Source organism: Corythoichthys intestinalis, chromosome 9 (assembly GCF_030265065.1).
Source record: "Corythoichthys intestinalis isolate RoL2023-P3 chromosome 9, ASM3026506v1, whole genome shotgun sequence".
Taxonomy (NCBI): Eukaryota; Metazoa; Chordata; class Actinopteri; order Syngnathiformes; family Syngnathidae; genus Corythoichthys; species Corythoichthys intestinalis.
Genome location: NC_080403.1, coordinates 22,717,173 through 22,743,988, shown reverse-complemented (window position 1 = coordinate 22,743,988; position 26,816 = coordinate 22,717,173). Strand labels below are relative to the sequence as shown.

Sequence of the window (26,816 nt, the reverse complement as noted above, 5' to 3'; positions counted from 1 at the left end):
ACTCAAACGAAAGTATTAGAATATAAAAGTTATTTGGGAAAAAATCATGAAAAAAAAATCTCAGATTCAGATATCCAAGAACCGATCTACATCTGAGGCCTCCAAAGTACTCTGATGAAATTCTGATGTGTGATATCATTTCACTTTTTTTTTCATGCCAGTGTCCTTCTGAAGTGGACCCATTATTGGGACTTGCCTCTGAAGCCACCGCATTGCATTACTGTAATGCACATAATGTGAACAATTATCCAAATAAGGGTTGGCTAGCTTGCCTTCGTTGTTCCGTGTGAAGGCTCTCCTGACCGCAGTAGTTTTGCAGGTTATCAAGTTCACACAGATTAATGCTACGCTAACTGTGATGCAGGTCAGACTTTTAGTAGAAAAATTAGTGGTGCCTCCCCCACCTCAACAACATTGATATCTTTTTACATTATTTACAGTGGCTTGTGCTGGCCGAAAAAAACTAATAACCCTCCTCTTTAAAGGGGATGGAGGAGGCGGCATATTGTATTTCTGTCGATGAAGTTGTGTGAGTGTGTCTGTGTGGCGTGAGGGGGGTGGCGGGGGGTCAAGTCATCAGCCAATCAAACGTGTGTATGAGGAGGAAAAAATGGACCAGCACAGTCAGCAAGTGAAAGGGATAAATGTCCATATGAAAATAATTCACTTAATAATGGTAGGGTATATTCTATCCTTACAACATATGGGAAGACTATCAAAATTACCCATATAACTGAAGTCATTGTATAATGCAAATGAGGTGGCCTAAAAATTGGTGGGGTCAATTTGAGCATCCTGAAAAGTTGGTAGTGTTATGTCCCTACCGTCCCTATGCAAACCTACGCCCTTGATATATCTTGTATGTTAACTTTATTTCTGACACTGCATTTCGGGGTCATCAACATGTTTTGCCCCCCCAACCACAAAAGTCAAACTCCGCATATGGTCGTGACAAATGACGAGTCAAATTTCATGTTGGATGTCGAAAGGATCATATGACGATGCGATCGTATATCAAGGTACCACTGTATTTGTTCTTTAGAGTATCGGGATTTCTCAATTTACTTCACAATACGCATATTTTGCCTAATTAAAAACATGTACTGAGGAAATTGTTGTGTGGAAATACTGGAACAGATTGATGTACTTTCAAGACATTTCAACATGGGAATTTAACTTGATAAATAGTACGAAAAATTGAGTTATGAACATGGCCATGGAATTCAACCCACAAATCAAGATGCATCATCGATGAAAACCCACTTTCTTGTCATATAATATGCGATTTCACAGACATGCGGATACAGAAAACGAGTCATTTTGTAGTTTGACAAAAGCAAAACAGTCTGCTAGGTTTTGTGCTATTCTTACACAGCGAACTAAGCTTAGAATCCCCTTTTTTCTTTACTGTGCAAGAGCATGCATTATTATTGGCATTGTGGCGTTGTGGCATGGCACGCTCGCCTCAGTGCAGCCACCAGGACCTGGCAGGCCTCTCCAAGGTTGACTCATTTGCTCCGAGGCGAGTGGGGGTGAAGAGGGGTAGGGGGACTTCGCGTTTAAGATGTGCAACAATTGCAAATCAGTGAACTCGAGAGGGAAGGCTGATTGGCCGCATTAAGACAAATTATATACACAGCCTGTTTGATATATGACTGAAGTTTTCCCTGCTGCTTCCAAACAGTGATGGGAAAAGACAACAGTTTACCCTGCATCCAAATGAGATAATGAGCGCGTTTGTGTCCGTTTCGTGTTACTTGCCGCCGCATATAAAGCCGCGGCGGCGTTAATGGAAAGTTGTCGACGCTCGGTTTCTTGGGAGTTACAAATGGAAATGGCCCCAAATAAGAAGGGAGCTTTTTCAAATGCAAAGAAGTGGGCAGCATAATGACTTTTCTCTTTTCTTGTCCCGCCATTCAGAGGGAGGCTTTTCTTTCCCTTTGTCACTTAGCTTTGGCATATAATTAACTCCTGCTTAATATGCTGTTTAAAGGCTCTCCTCCCTGGGCTGGAAAGCTTTGAACCCATACACCACAGGCCGGGACAAAACCCCAGTGGGACTGCTTCCTTCCATGCTCCTCCTCGTGTATGCATGCATTTCTGCCAGGGTGTGTGAGAGAACGTCAACATTTTTGCATTATTGTTTGACTAGAGCACAACATTGGAACCAGAGTTGAGATTTAACCAATAACGTCTGGGCTCGTCTGGAATATACGGCCGCGCTTTTATGTTAGTAAAACATGGCAGATCGTTTTTCGCAGTTTGGGATCAGAGCCGGATTTAGGATATTTAAGACCACGCAAAGTGAATTCATTTATTTATTTTTGAATGCATTACACATGTCTGACGATACAAAACGGTCTTAATATTTGAATGACCCGACGATGTCTTCTGTCATTTCTTTTGATTTGACATGCACGTGAAAATTTGGGATATTCGAGCTGTACAATGGTAATAATCTCAAATTAACATATACTGGTAGTGTACTAGTCATTTTTCGTCAAGACTAAAAAATATATGTCTATTATGTCATGTACCAATCAGGGGTCGCGTTAACCGAATAGTTTCCGTCGTTGACCGATTTTTTAAAACGGTGACGGAAAAAACTGATGTCCATCTGTCATTTTGACAGGTTGCAATTCACACCCCAGACCACAGGGTGGCGAGTGAGCATATTAATTAGCTATTGTCTCTCTTGAGGCATGACGTCGTTGGCCTTATTCTGAAAAATGTCAAGGCAACTGAGTATCCGAAGTTTCTTCAAAAAGCCCCAAAACGACGATGGTGTTGATAAAAGAGGTGAAAAAACAGGGACTGCACAAGCGGGCATGCAATTCAAGTCCATGCGCACAAGGAGGAAGGTGTGAGACTCCGTTCAGGCCACAGCAGGTGAACTGTTAATTTCAAAACAAAAACAACTGACTGTAGCCTACCTACTGGGGCCACAGTCATCTGTTTTTGTCACTGCGGAGAAAAAGTTACATATTCATCTGCTTGATGTGTGATGGCACGGTGTGGATTCTCTGTTAAACTTGTTCGGACAGATTATTAATTTAAGATGAATGAAAACTAAATACTATTGAATATGTTGAAGCAGTATGCAATGTTAAGAGTCTTGTTAGCTCGAATTGCTGTGTCCAGCTGCTGTAGCTCTGCTGCTCTCTATGAACTCTCTATTCAAGCCGGAACGCGCGTGGCTCTTAAGTGTCTCTGTCACGTGACTGTGCCGGTAACGCGCTCGGCCAAATGGACACACAAGTACGGAAGGTGAATTATGCCAAACAAAGGGTCACCACAATGTCATTATCATCATTTTAAAAATTTAAGTGACGGGTAAAAATAGATTATGACCCTGTCAGTCAAAATGACAGACAACAAAAAATGTCTAGCGCAACCTCAGGTACCAATGTACCAGCATATTGCCAGCATACTGCATCACACTCATGCATCATAAAGCTTCCATCACAAAGACTGCGTACTCTTTAGTTTGTCACAAAGAACAACTGAGAACGGTATATAAGGCACGAAAACATAACATTCAGTGTCAGGTCGTCAGCGATACGTTTGCATGTCAACTAGCCTTTACCGCTTGACCTGATTGTTTTCTTTGCCTGTCAACATCAATAAAATCCTGTGTCTGCGATACTCAACTGGTTCCTCCGTCTCGTACCTGACATATTAGTTTATTGACAGTATATTGTCAATATACTGGACTGTCTCAGAAAATTAGAATACACAATATTCTAATTTTTTGAGACAGTCCTGTGTATATATACAGGACTGTCTCAGGAAATTAGAATACACAATATTCTAATTTCCTGAGACAGTCAGGAAATTACACAATATTCTAATTTCCTGACTGTCTCAGGAAATTAGAATATTGTGTATTCTAATTTCCTGAGACAGTCCTGTATATATACACAGGACTGTCTCAAAAAATTAGAATATTGTGTATTCTAATTTCCTGAGACAGTCCAGTATATAATGTCTGTCTACTAGGGGTGTAACGATACAGCAATCTGGATCGATACGCCAATTGTTCAAGTTCAGAGTTCCTCCAAGGTTCAACAAGTGAATTTTAGAACATTTTAAGACCAGTTTAAGACCACTTAGAACACCATTTCAAAAACTAATTTCACATCTAACCCCCCCCACCCAATTTTTTAAAAATAAAATCAGTAACTCCCTGAATGTCAGAAAATGCATTAATTTGCATCAGCAGACAATGTGTTTCTATGCCGATCGGACATTTCTAATGACAATTGCACATAATGCAAGCTGGCTGTGAATGCTCATGTTTCAGTGCCATTCATGGCGCTACATGTTCAATCCATTTTGACTTGGACGGGTAAGTGAACGAACATTCATTCACCCTTCCAGTCAAAATGGATTGGACGTCTCGCACCATAAACGGCAGCCAGTAAGTTACCAGGAAACGACCTGGAATTGCTCTAAAATCAGTAAGCAGTGACCAGAAAGTTAAGGCTGATTAATGCTTCTGCGCAAAACCCGATTTACGACCGTACGCCGTAGCATGACATTCACCTCCACAAAATCCGGACTACGCATCAGGTCAATGCGCGTGACGTGAACGTTGAAGGACTGTGATTGGTCCGCTTAGAACGCTGTTTCCAGTTCAGCACAGCAACACCGCCGTTTTCAGACATCCACAAACACCTTCTGTGTCGCCTCCGTTTCAACATTTCTGTTAAAAACATTTGTTGTTCAATATTGATTAGCCGCAGCTGCAAATACTAAACTAAATACACGTTCCATCTCCGTTGCAAATTGTTGTCTAACCGGAAGAAAACTAAAGGAATTCGACAAGAGTCCCCCAAATCCGTACAAACACAACGCAATACCCCTCTAGTGGCTTGGTAGGGAATTACAGAGCAACGCGTTCCCTTGACGGAGAACTTTGAATGCTCATTGATGACGTAGGGTCTACGCCATTGCTATGCCGCCATCGCTACGCCGTCACCGCGAAGCAGAAGCATAAATTAGGCTTTAGGCTGTTAGATTAATCAATTTTGCGCCGAAACCAACTTTTCTGGTAAAGACGATGTTAAAAAACGTTCAAATTGGTACGTTCTCGATTTTCGATTTTCAGAACCGCCCCATTTTGGTTTATCTAAGCCGCCGTAGGTTCCTCTGCATTCCTGCTTACTCCCACGAGAGCACGCCGTCTTAAACAACAACAACAACAATTTTGCTACTTTTGCCCAGCCAACTTTGAACACAAATTGCATAACGCCATGAGTAAGTGTATTATCATGATGTACTTCAACTAATGTTGTACATGTAGAAGGATTGAAGCGGATTGTCAAATAAAACATGCAGCCTTGAAACATTCAACACGCCACCTTATTTGCTTCATTTGCACATTGTCATGTACAACACAACAACAGACAGTAATATAGCGCCACATCTGGCTGAGTGTTTATTGCAATATACTGCAAGTATAAAATTATATGCATGTGCGCGTGTCTTTGTCTGTCTGTCTCGCTATATGTACTAGTATGTCTGTCTGTCTGTCTGTCCCCCTGCCTCATTTTCCTGTTAAGATTGATGCTACTAGATTACAGTAACTAAAAGCATGCCATCATACGCAGAGATTAAGGGGGGGCCAGGGGGCGTAGCCCTCACTTGTGGCATAAGATGTCAAGGCATATTTCCAATATATGAATTTAAAATTAAGACTTTGCCGGTAGAATGTTGTCTAGAAAAGTTGTAAAGCAATAAATCAAACGACATAAATGAATGAAATGAACGAAAAAAAATATTATTATAATGGTTCGAAGTTATTTTTCAAACAGATCATGTGACTAGCACCTTAGAGACGGTCATTTGCTTTGCTTACCCCCCCCCCCCCCCAAAAAAAAAAAAACACCTGAGGACAGAAGAGACAAGATGGATATTTTTTCAAACCTATGCTTTCAAAAGCAACAACAACTACTGAGCGAGAACCAAGGATTGAAGATGTGGACCATGAAACACCAGAGGGCACCGCCAAAATGGTGAGCGGAGTTTCAGTTTGCTCCACTAAAGACGTTAACCCTAAAAAATGATGGGAAACAAAAACAAAAAAAAACGATCATTTTCAACGTATTATTGTAAAAGTTCCTGGCTGGAATATTCAGTCAAAACAGATGTGGCGTCTACTTCGCTACTTGGTACTGAATGTACAAGCATGGGCTAAGCTACTATCCGATCATGTCTTGTAAGTTAATTTTATTGCTGACACTGCGTTTTGGGGTCATCAACATTTTTGCCCCCCCACCACGAAAGTCGAAGTTCGCCTATGCATGCCATGTTGTTTTGCGTTTTAATACAAAAACATTTTCGCAAAATGCATAGGTCTTCATTTCAATTTGAATCTATATTGGCTCAATAATGTGTCTGACCTGACACCTTTTGTAAAGATGAGGTGCTCATGAACCTAAGGCATCATTCTGTTTGTTACCTTCACTGTGGTGCATATTTGTGTTTGTTTAGACAAGGTCATTGCCACCTTGCATATTTTTATTACTAAGTGACAGTTTTGCACCAATCATTAATTTACGTAAGACCAAAGAGAAATGTGACAGTACTGGACTGTCTCAGAAAATTAGAATACACAATATTCTAATTTTCTGAGACAGTCCTGTATATTGTTCTATGTAAAGGACGTCAGCCAAGGTTGGCCCCCCACATTTTTACCACGCCAAATCTGGTCCCCTTTGCAAAAAGTTTGGACACCCCTGCTTTAAATGGTGGATTAATGTACAGGACTGTCTCAGAAAATTAGAATATTGTGTATTCTAATTTTCTGAGACAGTCCAGTATATCATCCTGAGCCAGGCTGCCTACGTACTTCACCTGACGGACTTAATTGGCTAGCTGGCTAGCGGATTTACAGACTGACTGACTGACAACCTTTTCTCATGTTTGATTTTGTTTATGATGGTACTATATGCCCTTTCTTCTTTCATTATCACTTTAATTATGAACAGAACTGGAGTCTGTTGTATATATAAACTGCTCTTAATCCCAAATGATTGTTCTGTGTGTATTAACAGAGTTACATTCACTGGAACTTTCACTTCTAATAATTAAAAAAAAAAAAAAAGTCTGTATAGAAGATATTCTAAATACTTTATTTGTCATTATTTTTATTTTGCCAAGAAATTGTAATTGATATCCGAAAATTGGGTTTGAGAGAAAATAATTGGGATATTCTTTTTAGGTAAAATTGACCAGCTATACTGAAAGTGCTGATTTCCGGTCAAATTTTCCATCTTTTGGTGCAAAGTTGTAACTACATGACAAATCATATTTGCCGCCCTGGCTTGTTAAAAGTCAGCAATGTTCTTATCGCAATTTTGTGACTTTGGCGCTTAGAGGTTTAATGAGTGCGGCTAATTATGTCACTTTTGAATGGATGTAAAAGAGCCGAGCTATACATAAATGGATTTAGTGACAAAATTTGCCGGATGACACTTAATGACATCTGTCAAAAGCATTCATTAATGCGCATGATAGTGTCATGTCATAATTATGACGATCATATGAAAGTCTTATGACGCCGCTGTCAAATAAAGTGTTACATATTAACCCAAATAAATCAACAAATAAACCGCACTGGACTCTAACCCGCAGGATTCAAAATGAGGGAAAAAAGTAGTGGCTTATAGTCCAAAAATTACGGTAGTTATGTACAGTATCTGCACTTTTGTTCTAATTGCTTGTATATTGGCTGTACAGCCTTGCAAGCTATGCGGCTTCTAGATGGCGCTACCTTCCTTGCTTGTGGCAAGTTTCTGCGTTACCACCTCATTGTGATTTGCATTGTTGGGAAATGTCTGTACCACTCTCATTTGCACAAAAGAAGAACAGCAATCTGTAATTCATTTTTTGTGGTCGGGCATTGCGCCAGGAGCTGAAATCCATACTACAATACTGGGGAAATGTTGTTCTACAGCGGCGTATTTACCAGTGGACTGAACCATTCAAATTTTAAAGATGCTTTCAGGGGCCGCCATTTCACCACAGGTGAAGGAGACGGTGCATACGTGGCTTTCTGAAACTGACTTTTTTTTCTGAGGGTATGAGATACTTTTTTTTTTTTAAGGGTGCAGCAACAAAAAAGGCAAAATTATTTTGTATATTTATTGCTTTAGGTAAAATTTAATTGCTTAAATCAATTTTCCTTGACTCAAACCAAAATTGAATCGTTGCAGACATGGTAATATGGGCAAATATATTGTTGTCCGAAGAGTCAATATCATATCATATGATTATGAAATTGTCTGATTTGTTTTCGACCATTTGTGTTTGAATATCTTTGTGGGAGTGGGGTGATAAGAATTAGTCCCTGCCCACTCAACTGCTGCTTATTATGATGGTTGCAATACACCTATAAGACTTGAATGAATCAAACAGGTGGCTGAAGCACAAAAACCCACTTTGCCAATTCAGCAAGTCAATCAATAAGCGTCATCAGCACTATTTGGGTGAAAATCACACCCAGGGGGGCCACGTATGACAGACTCCCAGGACCTCTAAAGCACCTCTGCACCTTTGTGACCCTCATCTGTAGCAAAGTTTATTGCGGTCCTCCTTCCCCCCGTCTCCCCTCCTCCCTACCGTTCCTCCTAGGCGTCAACAAAAGGCCCACGGTGACCCTTCTGTCCCTCTTTTTTCAAGCAAACCCTTCTTTTTGCCCCCCCTACCTACCCTCCCTGCCACTAGGATGCTTTCTTGTCCCCAGCCGGTTAGGAAACAAACGGCTTCAATTGACAGATGCAGTAATGGTTTGTTGTGGCGGCATTCATTCAGGTAAAAATAAATGATGTAATAGAGATTTGAGGTTTTTTTTTTTCTTCCTTATTCAAACTTGCAGTATTTAGTAAAAAAAAATAAAAATAAATAAATAAAAATTTAAGTTTATTATATTCTGTTTTTTAAATTATTGGTACTTGAAGTATTAGCCAAATATAATAATATAATATATTTATACTTGCAAATAATAACTCATGTACATGTATTGTTATAAAATTCACATCTATTTTCACATAAGCCTTCTCCAGCTACTTTACGTATATATTTCTTCATTCTTTCATCGATAATATCTTTTGCAATGTTGTTTTTTAATGGGTTTAGTCAGGGGCCCCTACCTTTTTGACACTGAACTAAAAGTTTGATAAACTTCTGAAATCATAAATTTACTTAGATTACTTTTAATGATGTTGAAATTGATTATTATGTGATATGTTACAATAATGACCAAGATTTTCGAAAAGGTTGGAAACAGACCAATATGTACAACATCGCTAGGAAATTGCAATGTCACATCACTGGTGAGCTAATTTTTCCTCTATATTCTTATCTACATATTAGATTTATTTGGTTTTTATGCCAAGAGTAGCTTTATCAATTTCACAAATGAGAAGTCACAACAATAATCACAAGACTACAATATACCAATCAGACGCAAGTTTGTCGTTCTATGATCACGCCAGCCAGTTCAATCACGTGGCGTCTTTAAAGCATCGTTAAAAATAAAGTATTTGACATAGAGCACTGACCTCAACATGATTCAAAAGCAGGGATTTGAACCTCTCTCCGTCTTTATTTGGCACCAATTGACCATGGAAAACTGGAGATATGATCCTTTTAATTTCATAATAGTAACCATGAAGGAACTACAGTATTCTCTATTCAAATCAGGAACTATTATCTCCACTAGAGGGCACTCATGCTCTTTGAACGAATAATGCTTCATTTATGTCTTTTTTTTCTCGCCAGAGTTCAATGATTTTATTTTTGTATTTCTTTGGCTTGATGTGGTTATGTAATGGGTTATTGTACAGTATCATTGTAACAACAGTTCATGTAGATAAGTTTGTGCTGAGAAAAAAAAAACATTGTTTAAAAAAAAAAAAAAATCAAATTTGTAAGCACTTACTCACAATGTTACTCATTATTTGAGTATTCTTTTCACCAAATACTTTTTTACTTGTACTTGAGTAAATTTTTTGGATGACTACTTTTACTTGAGTAATATTATTTTGAAGTAATGCTACTCTTACTTAAGTACAATTTTTGGCTACTCTACCCACCTCTGCCTTTCACCCTTTTAAAGAGTGGTGGTGGTATGTTTTCATAAATACCTGGCTCAGGTGCATTATTGAACTCATAGCACGGTAAAACGCTTATAGCACGCCTGATCACAGTGAAGAGGTATTGAGTGTTTTTGCTTCAATGTTGAAATTGTAAGCTTGAATTTGAAGCACATGGAATGTATACTTGAAAAATTGCGGGGGGGGGGGGGGGGGGGGGCGGGGATTGTTGTGGTGCAGATCATGCTTGTAACAAATTTTGAGGATAGATAATATATGGCGGAAAACGCAGACAAGGCTGGAAAAGCATTTTCTGCTCTCGTACCCCTCTATAAAATAAACTGCTGTATTTTAAGCCGAAAGAACTGTTGTGTCTGATAGAACAATATGTTTATATGCTGCCATAGCAGATTCATGATGCATTAAGTCCCCAAACTATTTTTAATTTGTTTACAGCCACTTTTATTTCATCCCAGCCATAAAAAGAAGGTAAGTCATTATATTCATGATTCAAAATGTCTGTCATGTTTAGCTTAAAATCATTAATTGATGTCTAATATTTCATTGAAAAAAAAAAACACACAAAAAAAAACGACTTAAAAAAAATATTTACTCACATATTTTAAAGTTTTAAACAAATTGCGTCACAATGAAAAAATTGGCGTCTTTAAAAAAGTCATCACTTATATCACTTACCGGTAATTGTATTTTTTTCCTTACTGTCGCATTTTCCCCAATATTTTAGATGATGGATAATCGATCCAAACAAAGAAAAATTGGAAGAAAAAAAAAAACATTTAAGAGGGTAAATATATGAAAATGAAAATCTCTATTACTCCTTGATGTCTGCGATTTCTGCATTGCGACCCTTGTTATATGACCATGTTTCACCCGTAAAATCCCCCCAAAAAATCCAGCTGTGGCCATTCACAGCTGTGTCTTGACACTCAGAGATACATGCTACATGGAGTTTTTGGATCGAAATAAGGTAAGTACGCCATAAGATCTCGTTAAAATCATGACGTCTTTAATTCTGCTCTCGCGTGCTCTCACCTCCAGTTAGGGTTTTGCTGTTTATTTTTTTTAAATGCCCTCCTGTTCAAAATTTTTCTTCCCCCAGAAAACTGACATTTTAAGCTTTCCAATGATGTATCCCATGTGCAAATCGGACAATATAATAATATAATGATAAACCCATTATCTATATTTGATCGTGTGTTTTTTAAAGCCTAGGAGGGGCTTCTACGCCAGGTGTTTTCTTCTTCTTTTTATTTTGGATGTTTTTTTGAGTTGCAAAACAGATTAGGGTCGAGGTTGAAACACAATGGCCGCTCAATGCATCGCTTCCTACAGCTATCCGCGAGTGAATGGGGCGCGCGACGGGGTCCTCGTGCGCAGGTGCGACGAGCAAAGCCATAAAACACGGAGGCGAGGTGGGGAGGTATTGTGCGTATGCGTGTGGGGGGCTTTTATGGAGCTACCTACTCTCATTAACCTGCAATACGGGGGGTAAAGTCTTCTGCTTCTGTCTTGTGTGACTGTGTGCGGGTACGTGTAGTGATGAAGAGGAGGTAATACGATAATGAAGAAAAGATGAGCGTCAGTGACGTGAAGTCTGGCAATAAATTCTAATTATAACAAATATGCGGAAAGGATCACATGGGGACATGGTGGCGCCCACACATGAGCGAGAAGGGGCCACGTGGTCATGCGCATGTTCAACAGGTGGAGGTGTGCCAATTTGACACAAAGGGAAATATATATTTTAAAATAAAAAATGACAAAGATATATATTTCTTATAGCTAATAAAGTTGCCCCCACCCCCGCATGAATAGTCATACTTTTCCCCTGTTCAATCTTTTTCCCTGAAATGCCATACTGTTGAGTAAGTAAAACTGTAGTTTTAATAACTCTTAATCTGAGATTTCAATAGTAATCAATAAGTAATCATATTTGACAAAATTTTGGAAATCAAAATTAGATTTTTTTTTTTTAAAGCCTTAGTTTTGTGTGTGTGTGTGTGTGTGGGGGGGGGTGCATTTTTTAAAACAAAGTTGAACCCTTTAAAGGGCATGCATTGAACTCAAAGGCTGCTATTCAATCACTGCCAGCCTCTCAGTCAAATTGGATTGAATGTCTATCACCATCAATGGCGGTGAAAAATGATTACTTTCCAGTTGAAATAGATTTCTATAATTGACAGCCGAAATGACTGAGTTAAGGGCTACAAGCAACAAAATAATCCAAAGGTAAGAATATATTACAAAATATGAATAATATATATTAATTTTTAGACTGTTCAAACAAACTTTTAAGAACATATATATATATATATATATATATTAGGGCTGTCAAAATTAGCGCGTTAACGCGCGGTAATTAATTTTTTTAATTAATCACGTTAAAATATTTGACGCAATTAACGCACATGTCCCGCTCAGACAGTATTCTGCCTTTTGGTAAGTTTTACAGCAAGGTTTTTTGTGCTGTCTAACAGCGAACTCTTGTGGTCGCTTTGCAACATGGTTTATTGCTTTCTTGCCAGTTCAATATGGCTGCACGACGTCTTGGGCTGACGCCTACATTGTAATGTTGTGCTTATATGATCCTTGGACAAGATTTGTCCGTAAGTATGGTTGTTGTAAAGAATGTACATATTATGTTAGTAAGCGAAATGTTATATTTTTTGTATGAGACGCTTTTTGTTTATGTTTAGTGAACCTGTATAGCGTGCTAAGCTAACGTTGTTGCTAATGCATTGCTTGTGTACTTTTTTTTTGTAGTTTCACTACGGTCTAAAGAGGACAGTGGTTTGAGGCCATTTTATTAATAAATCAGATGAAAAAGGAAAAAGTCTGATTGTTAAGGCGTCGTTCACTAGCTGTCTAGCTTTGGAAAAAGTAGACGCTTCGGAGCGAGGACAGCATAGACAGATTTAATTGACAGTAGAGTGAAATGCCCACTACAGTCCTTATGTACCGTATGTTGAATGTATACAGTATATCCATCTTGTGTCTTATCTTTCCATTCCAACAAATTATTTTACAGAATATATAATTTACAGAAAAATATGGCATATGTTATAGATGGTTTGCGATTAATTGCGATTAATTACGATTAATTAATTTTTAATTAATTAATATATAAGCCATAATAATATATATATAAGCCCTAATATATATATATATATATATATATATATATATATATATATATATTAGGGCTGTCAAACGATTAAAATTTTTAATCGAGTTAATTACAGCTTAAAAATTAATTAATAGTAATTAATCGCAATTCAAACCATCTATAAAATATGCCATATTTTTCTGTAAATTATTGTTGGAATGAAAAGATAAGACACAAGACGGATATATACATTCAACATACGGTACATAAGTACTGTATTTGTTTATTATAACAACAAATCAACAAGATGGCTTTAACATTATTAACATTCTCTTAGAGCGATCCATAGATAGAAAAACTTGTAGTTCTTAAAAGATAAATGTTAGTACAAGTTATAGAAATTTTATATTAAAACCCCTCTTAATGTTATCGTTTTATTAAAATTTGTAAAAAATTCAATCAAAAAATAAACTAGTAGCTCGCCATTGTTGATGTCATTACACCAAGCTCACTCCCCAAACCTATAAAATAATTTGGACCCAAGCGCCAGCAGAGGGCGCCAAATAACAAAAAACAAGTAACAAGCGGACATTAGACTTCTGTCATATTAATCTGAGCGGGGCATGTGCGTTAATTGCGTCAAATATTTTAACGTGATTAATTTTTAAAAATTAATTACCGCCCGTTAACGCAATAATTTTGACAGGCCTAATATATATATATATATATTAGGTATGGGAACCTCTTGGTATCTCACGATACGATACGCGAAAAAAAGCTCACAATAACAATATGGCGATACAACAATTATCGATACATTGGTCAGGAAATCATTCTAGGATATTCTACAAACAACTAATAAACAGAAAAAAAAGCTTTTGCTGTGAATTGGAATGAGTTTTTTCACTAGTAGACGACCAATCCGTTTGAACTGGGAGGATGGCCGCGAAAGAACATTCGTTCATTCTCTGCCATCCTCCCACAACGCCTATGACCGGTAGTGGCAGTCAATCCCAGGCAATGAGTAATTTTGGGCCATTTAAGGTCATTTACCTTTTGATTTTCAGTTACTTCCTGTTGATTTTGCGGTATTTTATGAGTTTTTCCTGTTTGAGTTACAGAACAGGTGGTTTCGAATGAACGAACATTCCCAGTCTAAATGGATTGGGCGTCGAGCACCGTCAATGCAGCCTTGCAGTTAACTGAGACACTATTATGGTGGAAGATTTTGTTAGCAACTTGTTGGTTATTTATTTTATTTTTTTAAGACATTGACACCTTTTCAAAACGATACAGTATCTCGATTCTTAGCAGGAGCATATCGATAACCTTTTGGGATGCAAAGTATCATGATATATCACCATTTTGATATTTTGTCACACCCTATATACTGTATATACAGTATATCGTTTTTTTCTATGTACAGTGCTGGCCAAAAGTATTGGCACCCTTGCAATTCTGTCATATAATGCTCAATTTCTCCCAGAAAATGCAATTACAAATGCTTTGGTAGTAATATCTTCATTTATTTTGCTTGCAATGAAAAGTCACAAAAGAGAATGAACTTTTTTTTTTTAATTATTATCTTTCACACAAAACTCCAAAAATGGGCCAGACAAAAATATTGGCACCCTCAACCTAATACGAACAACCGCTTCTGGTATCCATCAATGAGTTTCTTTCCATGCTCTGCTGGAATTTTAGACCATTCTTTGGCCAACTGCTCCAGGTCTCTGAGATTTGAAGGGTGCCTTCTCCAAACTGCCATTTTCAGATCTCTCCACAGGTGTTCTATGGGATTCAGGTCTGGAACCATTACTGGCCAATTTCGAAGTCTCCAGTGCTTTCTCTCAAACCATTTTCTAACACTTTTTGAAGTGTTTTGGGTCATTGTCCTGCTGGAAGACCCATGACCTCTGAGAGAGACCCAGCTTTCTCCCACTGGGCCCTTCATTATGCTGCAAAATGTGTTGGTAGTCTTCAGACTTGAAATTGTTTGGATGTTAGTTGAGGTTCTTTATCCACCATTGGCATAAACTTTCATTGAAATCTCGTCTATTTTTGTTTTCTATCCAGATCTAGGGAGGTTAGCCACAGTGCCATGGGCTTTAAACTTATTGAGGACACTGCTCAAGCTAGACACAGGAACATCCAGGTCTTTGGAGATGGACTTGTAGCCTTGAGATTGCCCATACTTCCTCACAATTTGGCTTCTCAAGTCCTCAGACAGTTCTTTAGTCTTCTTTCTTTTCTACATGCTCAATGTGGTACACACAAGGACACAGGACAGAGGTTGAGTGAACTTTAATCCATTTTAACTGGCTGCAAGTGTGATTTGGTTATTGCCACCACCTGTTATGTGCCACAGCTAAGTAACATTTGCTGTTAATTACACAAATTAGAGAAGCATCACATGGTTTTTTTAAAGGGTGCCGATACTTTTGTCCAGCCCATTTTTGGAGTTTTGTGTAAAATGATAATGATTTAATTTTTTTCCCCATTCTCTTTTGTGTTTTTTCATTCCAAGTAAAATAAATAAAGATACTACTACCAACGCATTTGTAATTGCAATCATTATATTGCAGGGCTGCCAATACTTTTGGCCAGCTCTGTATATATGACATTGGATTTTTATTTTTTTTTAATATGAATGTACTTATGTAAAATAAGATTAAATTCTGTGCAGTTTTCTATTTGAATTTTCAGGTTTTCACCCCTACCCGAATGAAGAGGCACTGTTTGAGTGAGTAGTGCCATCTAGGCTAAAAGCTCAGAAGTACAGTAGAATTGTAGGCTGAATTTAAGCATCTTGTGTGGGCCATATTCAATGCGATTTTTAGAATGTGCAGCAGGCCAATAAAACTGGGCAGCGGGCAGCAGTTGGACCACTGGCCGTAGTTTGGACACCACTGATTTAAATTTTCAAACCTGAAAAAGTACCACTTCAATGAAATACTATGAATCTGTTTTCGTTGGTGTTTTCCCCTCTTATTAATGGCAGAAGTGCTTTGAGTTACAAGCATTGTTATTGGATAAAACCTTGAATATTTTGCTGGAAAATCTAAGTTTTACATGCAAATTGTATTTTTTTTTTTTTCTTAACCATACAGGGCACTCATTTAACCCACTGGCTGCCATTGAATGCCATGGACGTTCATTGAGGTCCCAATCAAAATAGATAGAGCCGTATATGGTATTGAAACATGAGCATTCTCATTTAAAATGTTTTTATATTTAATATATATATATTTATATAGTATATACATGTATAAAATACAATATATTTATTAATCAATTTAAAAACATGTATATATACAGGGTGTCCCAAAAAATGTATACATCCTTTTGCAGGTAATAACTTGACATGTTCACACTTGAACTGCATTTTCATATTTCCAGTAGCATTTGAGAATGAATTTTCTTTCTTCAAAGTTTTGTCTGGTTGTTGCTATCATTGATTCAATGGGTTTAATCAGTGTTTTTAATAACGATGTGAGAGAATAATGGCGTTTCTAACGGCGTTATTTTTTTTTCAGTAGTGAGTCCTTTTCTTTTCCTTTCGGCTTTTCCCGTCAGCGGTCGCCACAGCGAAGCAGTGTCTCCATCTAGCCCTGTCCTCTGCATCCTCTGCTCTCACACCAACTACCTTCATGTCCTCATTAACTACATCCATAAACCTCCTCTTTGGTCGTCCTCAAGACGTCCTGCATGATATATGGAAATTCAGCATCCTTTTGCCAATATACTAACTATCTCTCCTCTGAATGTGGCCAACCCATCTCAGTCTGGCTTGGTGGCTCGGAGCGTTAGCATAGCATTCACCTTTGGGTAAAACGTTAGCAACTAGTGTGGCGAGCATCATATTAAACAGTCTTGGCATTGTCCTTGGAGACACTACAAATATATATATATATATATATATATATATATATATATACACACAGTGGGGCAAATAAGTATTTAGTCAACCACCAATTGTGCAAGTTCTCCGACTTGAAAAGATTAGAGAGGCCTGTAATTGTCAACATGGGTAAAACCTCAACCATGAGAGACAGAATGTGGAAGAAAAATAAACAGAAAATCACATTGTTTGATTTTTAAAGAATTTATTTCAGAATTAGAGTGGAAAGTAACTATTTGCTCATCCAAAAAAAAAGAGCAAGATTTCTGGCTGTCAAAGAGGTCTAACTTCTTCTAACGAGGTCTAACAAGGCTGCACTCGTTACCTGTATTAATTACACCTGTTTTAACTCATTATCGGTATAAAAGACACCTGTCCACAACCTCAGTCAGTCACACTTCAAACTCCACTATGGCCAAGACCAAAGAGCTGTCGAAGGGCACCAGAGACAAAATTGTAGACCTGCACCAGGCTGGGAAGACGGAATCTGCAATTGGTAAAATGCTTGGTGTAAAGAAATCAACTGTGGGAGCAATTATTAGAAAATGGAAGACATACAAGGCCACTGATAATCTCCCTCGATCTGGGGCTCCATGCAAGATCTCACCCCGTGGTGTCAAAATGTTAACAAGAACGGTGAGCAAAAATCCCATATCCACACGGGGGGACCTAGTGGATGACCTACAGAGAGCTGGGACCACAGTAACAAAGGCTACTATCAGTAACACAATGTGCCAGTGACTCAAATCCTGCACTGCCAGACGTGTCCCCCTGCTGAAGAAAGTACACGTCCAGGCCCGTCTGCGGTTCGCTAGAGAGCATTTGGATGATCCAGAAGAGGACTGGGAGAATGTGTTATGGACAGATGAAACCAAAATAGAACTTTTTGGTAGAAACACAGGTTCTCGTGTTTGGGGGAAAATGAATACTGAATTGCATCCAAAGAACACCATACCCACTGTGAAGCATGGTCGTGGAAACATCATGCTTTGGGGCTGTTTTTCTGCAACGGGACCAGGACGACTGATCTGTGTAAAGGAAAGAATGAATGGGGCTATGTATCGAGTGATTTTGAGTGAAAATCTCCTTCCATCAGCCAGGGCATTGAAGATTAGACGTGGCTGGGTCTTTCAGCATGACAATGATCCAAACACACAGCCAGGGCAACAAAGGAGTGGCTTCGTAAGAAGCATTTCAAGGTGCTGGAGTGGCCTAGCCAGTCAGTCACCAACACCATAGAAAATCTGCAGAGGGAGTTGAAAGTCCGTGTTGCCCAACGACAGCCCCAAAACATCACTGCTGTAGAGGAGATCTACATGGAGGAATGGGCCAAAATACCAGCAACAGTGTGTGAAAAGCTTGTGAAGAGTTACAGAAAACGTTTGGCCTCTGTTATTGCCAACAAAGGGTACATAACAAAGTATTGAGATGAACTTTTGGTATTGACCAAATACTTTTTTTCCCCCCACATTCTGTCTCTCATGGTATATACGTGTATATATATATATATATATATATATATATATATAGCGGAAAACACAGACAAGACTGACAAAAAGCAGTTTCTGCTCTTACACTCCTCTTTAAAATAAACTGCTGTATTTTAAGCCAAAAGAACTGTTGTGTTTGATAGAACAATATGTCTCTATGCTGCCATAGCAGATGCATGGCGCATTAAGTCCCAGAACTATTTTTAATTTGTCCGTTTTTCCCTGGAAACCCCCATTTACAGACGTCGCGCAACCGCTTTTGTTTCAACCCAGCCAAATAAAGAAGGTAATAAATTTATTATTCTAAATGTGTGCCATTTTTAGCTTAGAATCATAAATTGATGTCTAATATTTCGTTTAAAGAAAAAAAAAACTTAAAAAATTATTCTCGCGCATATTTTAAACTTTTAAAATAATTACGTCACAATGGAAAAACTGGTGTCTGTAAATAAGTCACGGATATCTACCTCATAACTATCGCTAAATAGTATTTTTTTTGTTGTTGTTACTGTCGCATTTTCCCTGATATTTTGGATGATAAATAATCGATTCAAACAAAGAAAAATTGGGAAAGAAAAAAACGTTTAAAAGGGTAAATACATGAAAAAGAAAATCCCGACCTCTCCTTGATGTCTGCGATTTCTGCATTGCGACCCTTGTTATATTACCATGTTTCTTCTATAAAATCCCCCAAAAATCTGACTGTGGCCATTCACAGCTGTTTCTTGATACTCGGTGATATATGCTACATAGAGTTTTTGGATCGAAACAAGGTAAATACGCGATAATATCTCGTTAAAATTATAGCGTTTTAAATCATGCTCTCTCATGCTCTCACCTCTAGTTAGGGTTTTGCTGTTTAATTTTTATTTTCATTTTTAATTCCCTCCTGTTTAAATAATAATATATCACACGTGCATATCGGACAATTTTGAAATTTGGCCAAATTGGGGGTCTTAGAGTGGAACTTCAAGTCACCTGAGTGTTTTCCGCTATACATATACATATACATATATAATCGGTCATATTTAAGGTTATTTTTAACAACCAAACATAGTCACTTGCTCTATGAAGGGTTAACCCCTTCTTGCTAAATGTATCACATTTGATACACTTAGAATTTCATGATTTTGAGACTAATTAAGAATTTTGAAATATCTTTCCTCAAAAAAAAAAAATAATAATAATGGATGCAAGTCAACTCATGCATCTGCAGGTTCCATGAGAAAATTTAGCAAGGGTTATTGATATAAGAGCACTTATTATATATATATATATTTTTTTTTCTTTTTTATAAATTTGAAAAAAAGGTTTCATTAAGACCTTATTTTTCAAATGTTGAGATTCTCTGACAATTGCGTCATGTTGCAGGCATTAAAGGGTTGAATGTCTGAAATGTCAAATTTTGAATAGCTGTCCACTGTAGTGAGCACTCTACCTGAAGGGGTTAATCCGTCATCGGCTCTTAGCAAGAATTATGTTTAACATCTGCGCTGCTGATTGGCAGATCTACATTTACGGGGGTGTGGCTTAGTTAAATTAATTTAAATGACTAATGTGTTTCACACATACAGTATATTTTTTGGCCACTTGTATTGGATAACGCATAAATGTCTCACACATATATTACTATTAATTATAAATATATTTTAAAAAATTAAACAATACGCTTTGGTAATATTTTAACTCCGTACGTGTCAACCTGTGCTGATGACGTTTCAAGTACTCGTTACCCCCACCCGCGTGGAGTCCCATCACGAGCTGTGGGTGTCCCGCTGGGCGTGAATGCGATGCCTCCCTCTCCGCTCTTTCCCTCTTTTTCCCTATCTCCCCTTTCCTCTTGTATCCCGAGGCTGCCACGCCGGACGGAAAGCACCGCACTCGCGCCGCCGCTTTCCACGGGACTCCCCCCCACCCCGAGTCCCCCCTCCGCACTCGGGCCGCGACCATGACGGAGGAAAGTCGGGGCAAGAGGAGGAAACAAGCCAACCCGAGGAGAAGTCGAGGTAAGCGGCTGGGCTGGGGTGTGAATGATGGGTGCGAGTGGATGTGGATGTGGAAGGAGGATGGCATCCACACATTGATATTTGATAACTAAACGGCTTTCTAACTTTAAGTTTGCCTTCCTTTTAACTTGTTGAATGTTATTTTTTGTGCGTGCGCACCTTGTTAAAAGATGCTCGGCAATAAGTGAGTTTTAAGCAACAGTAAAAGCTGATAAATGTGACGTCAGGTGCCACTTTGGGCTTTTTTTTTTTTTTTTTTAATAACGATTTACAGCGTCATTTGTCAAATACTACTTGGACAAATCTGAGGAGTAGTTTGTCATACGTGTTGAAATACTTTTTATTGTGTTGTTGCACACACACAAGCTTGCAGACCAATGTGCATTGTCTCCTAAGTCCCCTTAGTATTTTTTATTTCTTTTTAAGTCAGAGCATCTTAGACATGATTTTGTTATGATTGAAAGCGTGACTAAAAAGGGGACTTGAAAAACAGACCGGGGTTACATTATAGGAGTCATGAGGCGACTGTCTGCACATCATACTTTTGATGGTTAAATCCATTATGGTGGTCACGCAAAGTGAAAAAAAGAAATGAATAGCGTTTCAAATTGCATTAAAAAAATAATTGCTAAGTATGGAGGGTCCCGTCTTATGTGGTTTGCTGCTAATGCGCTTCTATATTTACGCCATCGACCAGCTGATGGAGACTTAGTTCCAGTGTCTGAACATAGCGGAAGGCCCTGGAGGGCTTTCTATAACACAAATGGGCTCCATAGTTGTCATTCATACAAGCATATGTTCTGTTCAGCTAGATGCTTCTTCCACAAATTGCCTTAATGCCTTAAAAGCAATTAAAATGAGTTGCTTCATTTCTGATGAAATACAAATTAGAAGGTATTAAGTGTATGCTTGTTTGCCCTCCATCCGACACGGAACTGTCAGGCGTTTACTTCTACGCTATGGTTTATTTAGGGGTCCCTTTTTTTTCATTGTGAATGTCACCTGAGTGTGAGCATTGACACACACATAGCCACACTTACCGTGGGCAGGCAGCCACCTTTGACCCTCACGTAACAGTTTGTCGACCAACCTCACACAATTTCGCAGATCAACAACATCACAGACACGTTGAAGTTGTCATCGGACAAAAAAAAGTGAGACAGACGCAACCAATATGAAACAAGTTTGGGCAGTTATATTTAATAGGACATCTTCAAAGTATCATCAGGTCCTGTTTTACACGTATTCCCCACGGCCAGTAATCGCCTTTGCTGTCAATTGTAGGCGATATTACTGTGACGCCAGCGTGCAAATGCGTGCAGTGTTTGGAATGCGCTTGGCTGCGGGACCAGCGTTAAGGATCCTTGATAAAACCAAACGAATCTGGCAGCTCAGGAGTCTCAGGACGTCGATGCGCGGGAGCTTTTCCAAACCAGAAGAGGAGAGAAAAACTGATCTGAGGCGAGCTTTTGACTTTTTCCGAGGCGCCTATCCACTGTGCGTCTCTGTCCGCCCTCCAGTAAAACTGTCAGTGCTGAGCAATATCAAGCAACCTGGGGAAGTTAGCACTCCTTTTGTGTTTTGGCACAAGCGGTGTGGTCTGAAACGATGACTTTTAAACAATTTCGTATCCAAACCATCAAAAATTCTTTACATGAGTCACGATAATATCCATTCATCACAGAGATAATCTTGCCAGATGTCAATATAATCATCAAACACGACATTGACATGGCTCTGGAGAATAAGTCTTCAACGTCGAACATCTTAATAAATGCTAATAACCAAAGCACGATATCGGTTTACCACCGTGGCAAGGTAACTCAAATTTGTACGCAAGTTGGAAGATGACAACATTTGTCACTATTTGTCTATGCAAAATAAAATGAATATGAAACAGTCCACAGAAAAATGGTAAGGACAGTGGTTGCCGATTTTGGCTTTTTGTATCTTGTAATCCATTAGACGTTCATAAGACCGTTGTTGATATATAGGAGGGTACTTAGTTTCTGAAAGATTTCCCACCGTATGGGAGGGCATTACCAAATGTTTACATATATCAAAAAGGACATCAAAGTCTACCACTAAATTCTGCGACTATATTCATACAATTTATATGTCCACATTGTCAAGTATAATCCACCAAACCATTCTTTTTCAGGAATAATAATGTTTAAATCCCATATTCAGGATTGCTTTAATCATACGATGACTTGTAATGGCAACCTTAGATAACCTGCTCTGTTGTCGATGGACATAAAATTTAGCACTGGGAGATTGCATTTTTTGCCAAGAGTCGTACGGTCACACGAGTGCAATGTAAAGTCATGCTTCAAAAATTCTAAGAAAAATAGATGAAATGTAAAAACATAAATGACAAGAATTTTTGAGGAGGGTGGCAGGGACCCTGCCGTACAAAAAAACTACAAATGTGCCGACTGTTTCCGGCATATGTCACGTCCCCCTTTTTCCATTCGTAATAAAGATGGAAGTTGATGTGAACGCTTTCGCGCAAATTCTGCAAAGATGGCAGAGCAACAAAAGAGACAAAAGGTTTTGTCCAATGAGACAAAAAAAGAATACGGTACAAAATCAAACGTTTCTTATTGTCAACATCATCATATGCTATTGTTTAGCCACAACTGGATTCATTATCTCATTAATATTCATCCTTCACACAGCCGCTGGAAACAGAAATGTCGTTTAATCCCTCTGCAGGCGACCGGGAGATCAGGATTTTATGACACTATGGGAAACATGGGAAACACAGTCTTCCTTAAGGAAAAACACTACCACTTTTGTCCACCTGCGTTGCTAAAATTGACCAAAACTGAAAAGACCCATTGTTGCTTGAAGTCACTACTTTTGCCAATTGCAGAAAAAGCTAAAGTGCTACAAGCGTGTTGAATAAAGGCAAAAATGTGAATAAAAATAGGTACTGAAAAAGTACGTCTGTTGACCTGCTCCGATTGGTGCAGGTTGAGAATTTATTGCCTTTTTGCCTTTAATCAATGCCTTGGATGAGGAAAATTAGGCACAGTCTTTACAAATAGTGTAGTTGCCATATTTTTTTTCCACAATATCTTTATTGATTATACAGATTTTATAACAACGTGACAACACAAAAACAAAAAACAACAGTCCACAAGTCAAATAATTTCACACATTAGGATACCACAGGTGGTTGTACACCCCAGAAAAAAACACATTAAATAAACAAGAAGAGTCTGGTTGCCTTGGTTCAACGTTCACGTATTATGACCTAGGTGAAGCAAAATCGGCATAGTAACAGAAAGAGGTACCGTATTTTCCGAACTATAAGATGCACCTCAAAGCCTTCAATTTTCTCAAAAGCAGATAATGCGCCTTATAATCCGATGCGCCTTATGTAGGGGTCAATATTGGTTAATCAGCGCGTGAAATTCCCTTTAGCACAGCACCATCAAGTGAATGTATAATGCAACCCTAACCACTACTACTACTACTACTACAACTGCACCTTATAATGCGGTGCGCCCTATATATTGTATGAAAACAGTTTTATTTATTTATTTATTTATTTTTAAAACCTGTCCTGTTCAGCTGTTTGACACAGAGAATGGAAGTCTAAGTGCCCGGATTCTGAACTGTTTTAATGTTTCACATGGAGAGTCTGACATACTCCCATTGTGATCATTCAAAATACCTTTTTATTATGACAAAGCAGCGAACAGGAAGGGATTATGGGGGGACAGAAGAAAAGAAATACAAGAGAAGAAAGAAAAGAAACACATACACAAACAACAACAAGAAATACATTGAACATCTAAACTAGTTACTAATATGCTGGTGCTATCGTCAGCGAGATGTATTTCCGGTTTACACCATGTGGGGGCCAATTGGCCAGTGAAAGAGGAGAATGGGGGTGGGGGTGTCTATAAGACTATAAGCTAAGTGATTGAAAGGGGTAGAGTGTACACAAATCAGTTCTGTGATCTAGAACCCAGTAATCGTGTGAATCTCTTATGAGTGTAAGCCCGTTGGCGACCAACCCTACGCCGCCGCATCGCCAATCCCGGCACCGGAACCCCCAACCCGAGCATGCCCTACCACATCCAGCAGCACGCAAGCCCCACCGGGCGCGCGACAGCCACGCAGACGGGCGGAGAAACAGTTTTAAAATAGGCCATTCAATGATGGTGTGCCTTATGGTACGGAAAATACAGTTCATTGTTATTTTTGTTGATATTGCTGTTTTTAAATGGCTCAGTTTACAAGGCTGAAACCTTTTTCTCAAAAAGATCCAAAAATTCTGAAAAAGATTGCAACTTTTGACTCCCTCCCATAAAAATCTCTTTTTACTTTCATACTTTAGTTGGTCTTGAAAATATAAAACTTTATTCCCATAAGACTTTTAAGCGACAAAATTCATGTATATTCAAAGGTTACAAGTTGCTGATCCAAATTAGGCCTGTTCATCCTCCACTCTACTCTCCTGTTGCTTGAAAGTTTTCAGAGTGAATTAAAGGCAACACACCTCCTGTGCTCCCTTGACTTGCCCTCGGCCGCCAAAAAGTGCGCGCATCTTTTCCGCTGTCTACTCATTGAAGCCTTTGAAGCGGATGAAGGCTTGCGTTACACATTTAGCTCCTTTGTGTCGTCCATCGAAACAGCTTCACCATGTTGTTGAGCTGATTCGTCTTTTTTTTTTTTTTTAAAGGAGGGCTTTCTCTCTCCTCCCCTCAGCCGCTTTGCTCCCTCTTTTTCTTCTTTTTTCAAGTGCCAATTTATTTAAACTCCTTTCCCCTTTTCTTCTTTCTCCTTCATTGATTTCCAAACCCCAGTCTTTGTGTGCAGCTGGGGCCCAGCTGTGCGTCTTGCGACGGTGTATGAGTGTGAGTGTGCGCGTGTACATATGTGTGTTTGTGTGGCTTTTTCTGGCACATTGCTGCCACAGTGAGCATAGCACACTGTACACACAAAGGACCCAAGCCGCAAAAAAAAAAAAAAAAAAAAAAAAGAAAAAGGGGGAAAAGTTTAGAACAAGAGAGATGGACATGCTCGCACTGTAGAGGTGGGAGTGGGTTGGGTCGTTTGCATCGGTGGTCCAGGATGAGCGAGACGGCAGCAAGGAGCAATGGCACCACGGTTTATTAGCGGGAGGCGTTTTTTGGAGGGGTGTCAGACCCAGCGGGTGGGGGCACCGAAGAGAGACCGAGACGAGGATGATGACAGAAGTGGGGTGCTGATGTGGTTGACAGAGCCGGAGACGGCAAAAGCATTTACTGGGCGTGAGAAGATGGCACGAAAGAACCAATTTCCCACTGAGCAGTGTAGTTGATACAGGTTTTTACATTTTTGGTTAATAACTAATCGTCTGGTTGCTGCATGTAGCTGCCAGTGCACTTTTATCACTTATGGTTGTCTAATACCGAATAAGCACATTCATATACGAGCTGCTGGCAGTCACAACTGACATTCAAGCAGTAAACTAAACATGCTGAGTAGGGATGTCCCGGGTTTGATCACGTGGTTGGAAATCGGGCCTGATCAAGACATTTCCAGGGGATCGGAATTGGGTCCCATAAAATTTGTTTTTGAAATTGTATTACCGTAATCCATTTTTATTTATCAACTTATTGGGTGCCATTAACGGTGTTAGATGCCCAATCCATTTTGACTGAGAGGGTTGCCAGTGATCGCTCCCAGCCCCTTAGTCAAATTGGATTGCATATCTATCGTCGCCATTGGCAGTGTAGCACGATCAATGTCAGCCTTCCCATTTGAAATGTATTTGATGTCTATCGTCGTCAATGGCAGTGAGTAATAAGAAACAAAATAATCCTAATGATACTGAAACAAACTTTAAAGAGCAAAGTGTAAATGTCCAGTGACAGCAAAAAAGTCTAGGAAATCAAAACCAAGCTCAAGTTATCATATTGGAAGATTTTTTTTTTTAAATATAAGTTTATGTAAAACAAAGTATATAAACAGAATTTGTTTGCAAACCTATTTTGTACTGCATGACTGGCGAAACGAAAAAGGGATTTCTTTCCCCCCGCTCCATTGAATCCACTGTTCTGATAACAATTTCATATGGCTATAATGTTAGCCTGGTTAAAAGTGGGGATAGAAAGACATTTGGATATGCCAAGGTATCAGTTTGGGATTCAGTATCAGCAGTAGACATGTGCCTATTGCTGGTTTCAAGGT

General features: G+C 38.8%; 1 protein-coding gene across 1 annotated transcript in view; it reads left to right on the top strand.

Annotated features, from left to right (window-relative positions):
- The first annotated feature begins 20,377 nt into the window (after positions 1 to 20,377).
- The window catches only part of LOC130922446 (zinc finger E-box-binding homeobox 2-like), a 66,030-nt gene continuing 59,591 nt past the window's right edge, over positions 20,378 to 26,816 (top strand). Inside the window, exon 1 of the mRNA XM_057847265.1 lies at positions 20,378 to 20,624. Within this exon, the coding sequence (XP_057703248.1) occupies positions 20,567 to 20,624 (58 nt within the window). The 5' untranslated portion in view covers positions 20,378 to 20,566. The remainder of the gene's footprint in view (positions 20,625 to 26,816) is intronic.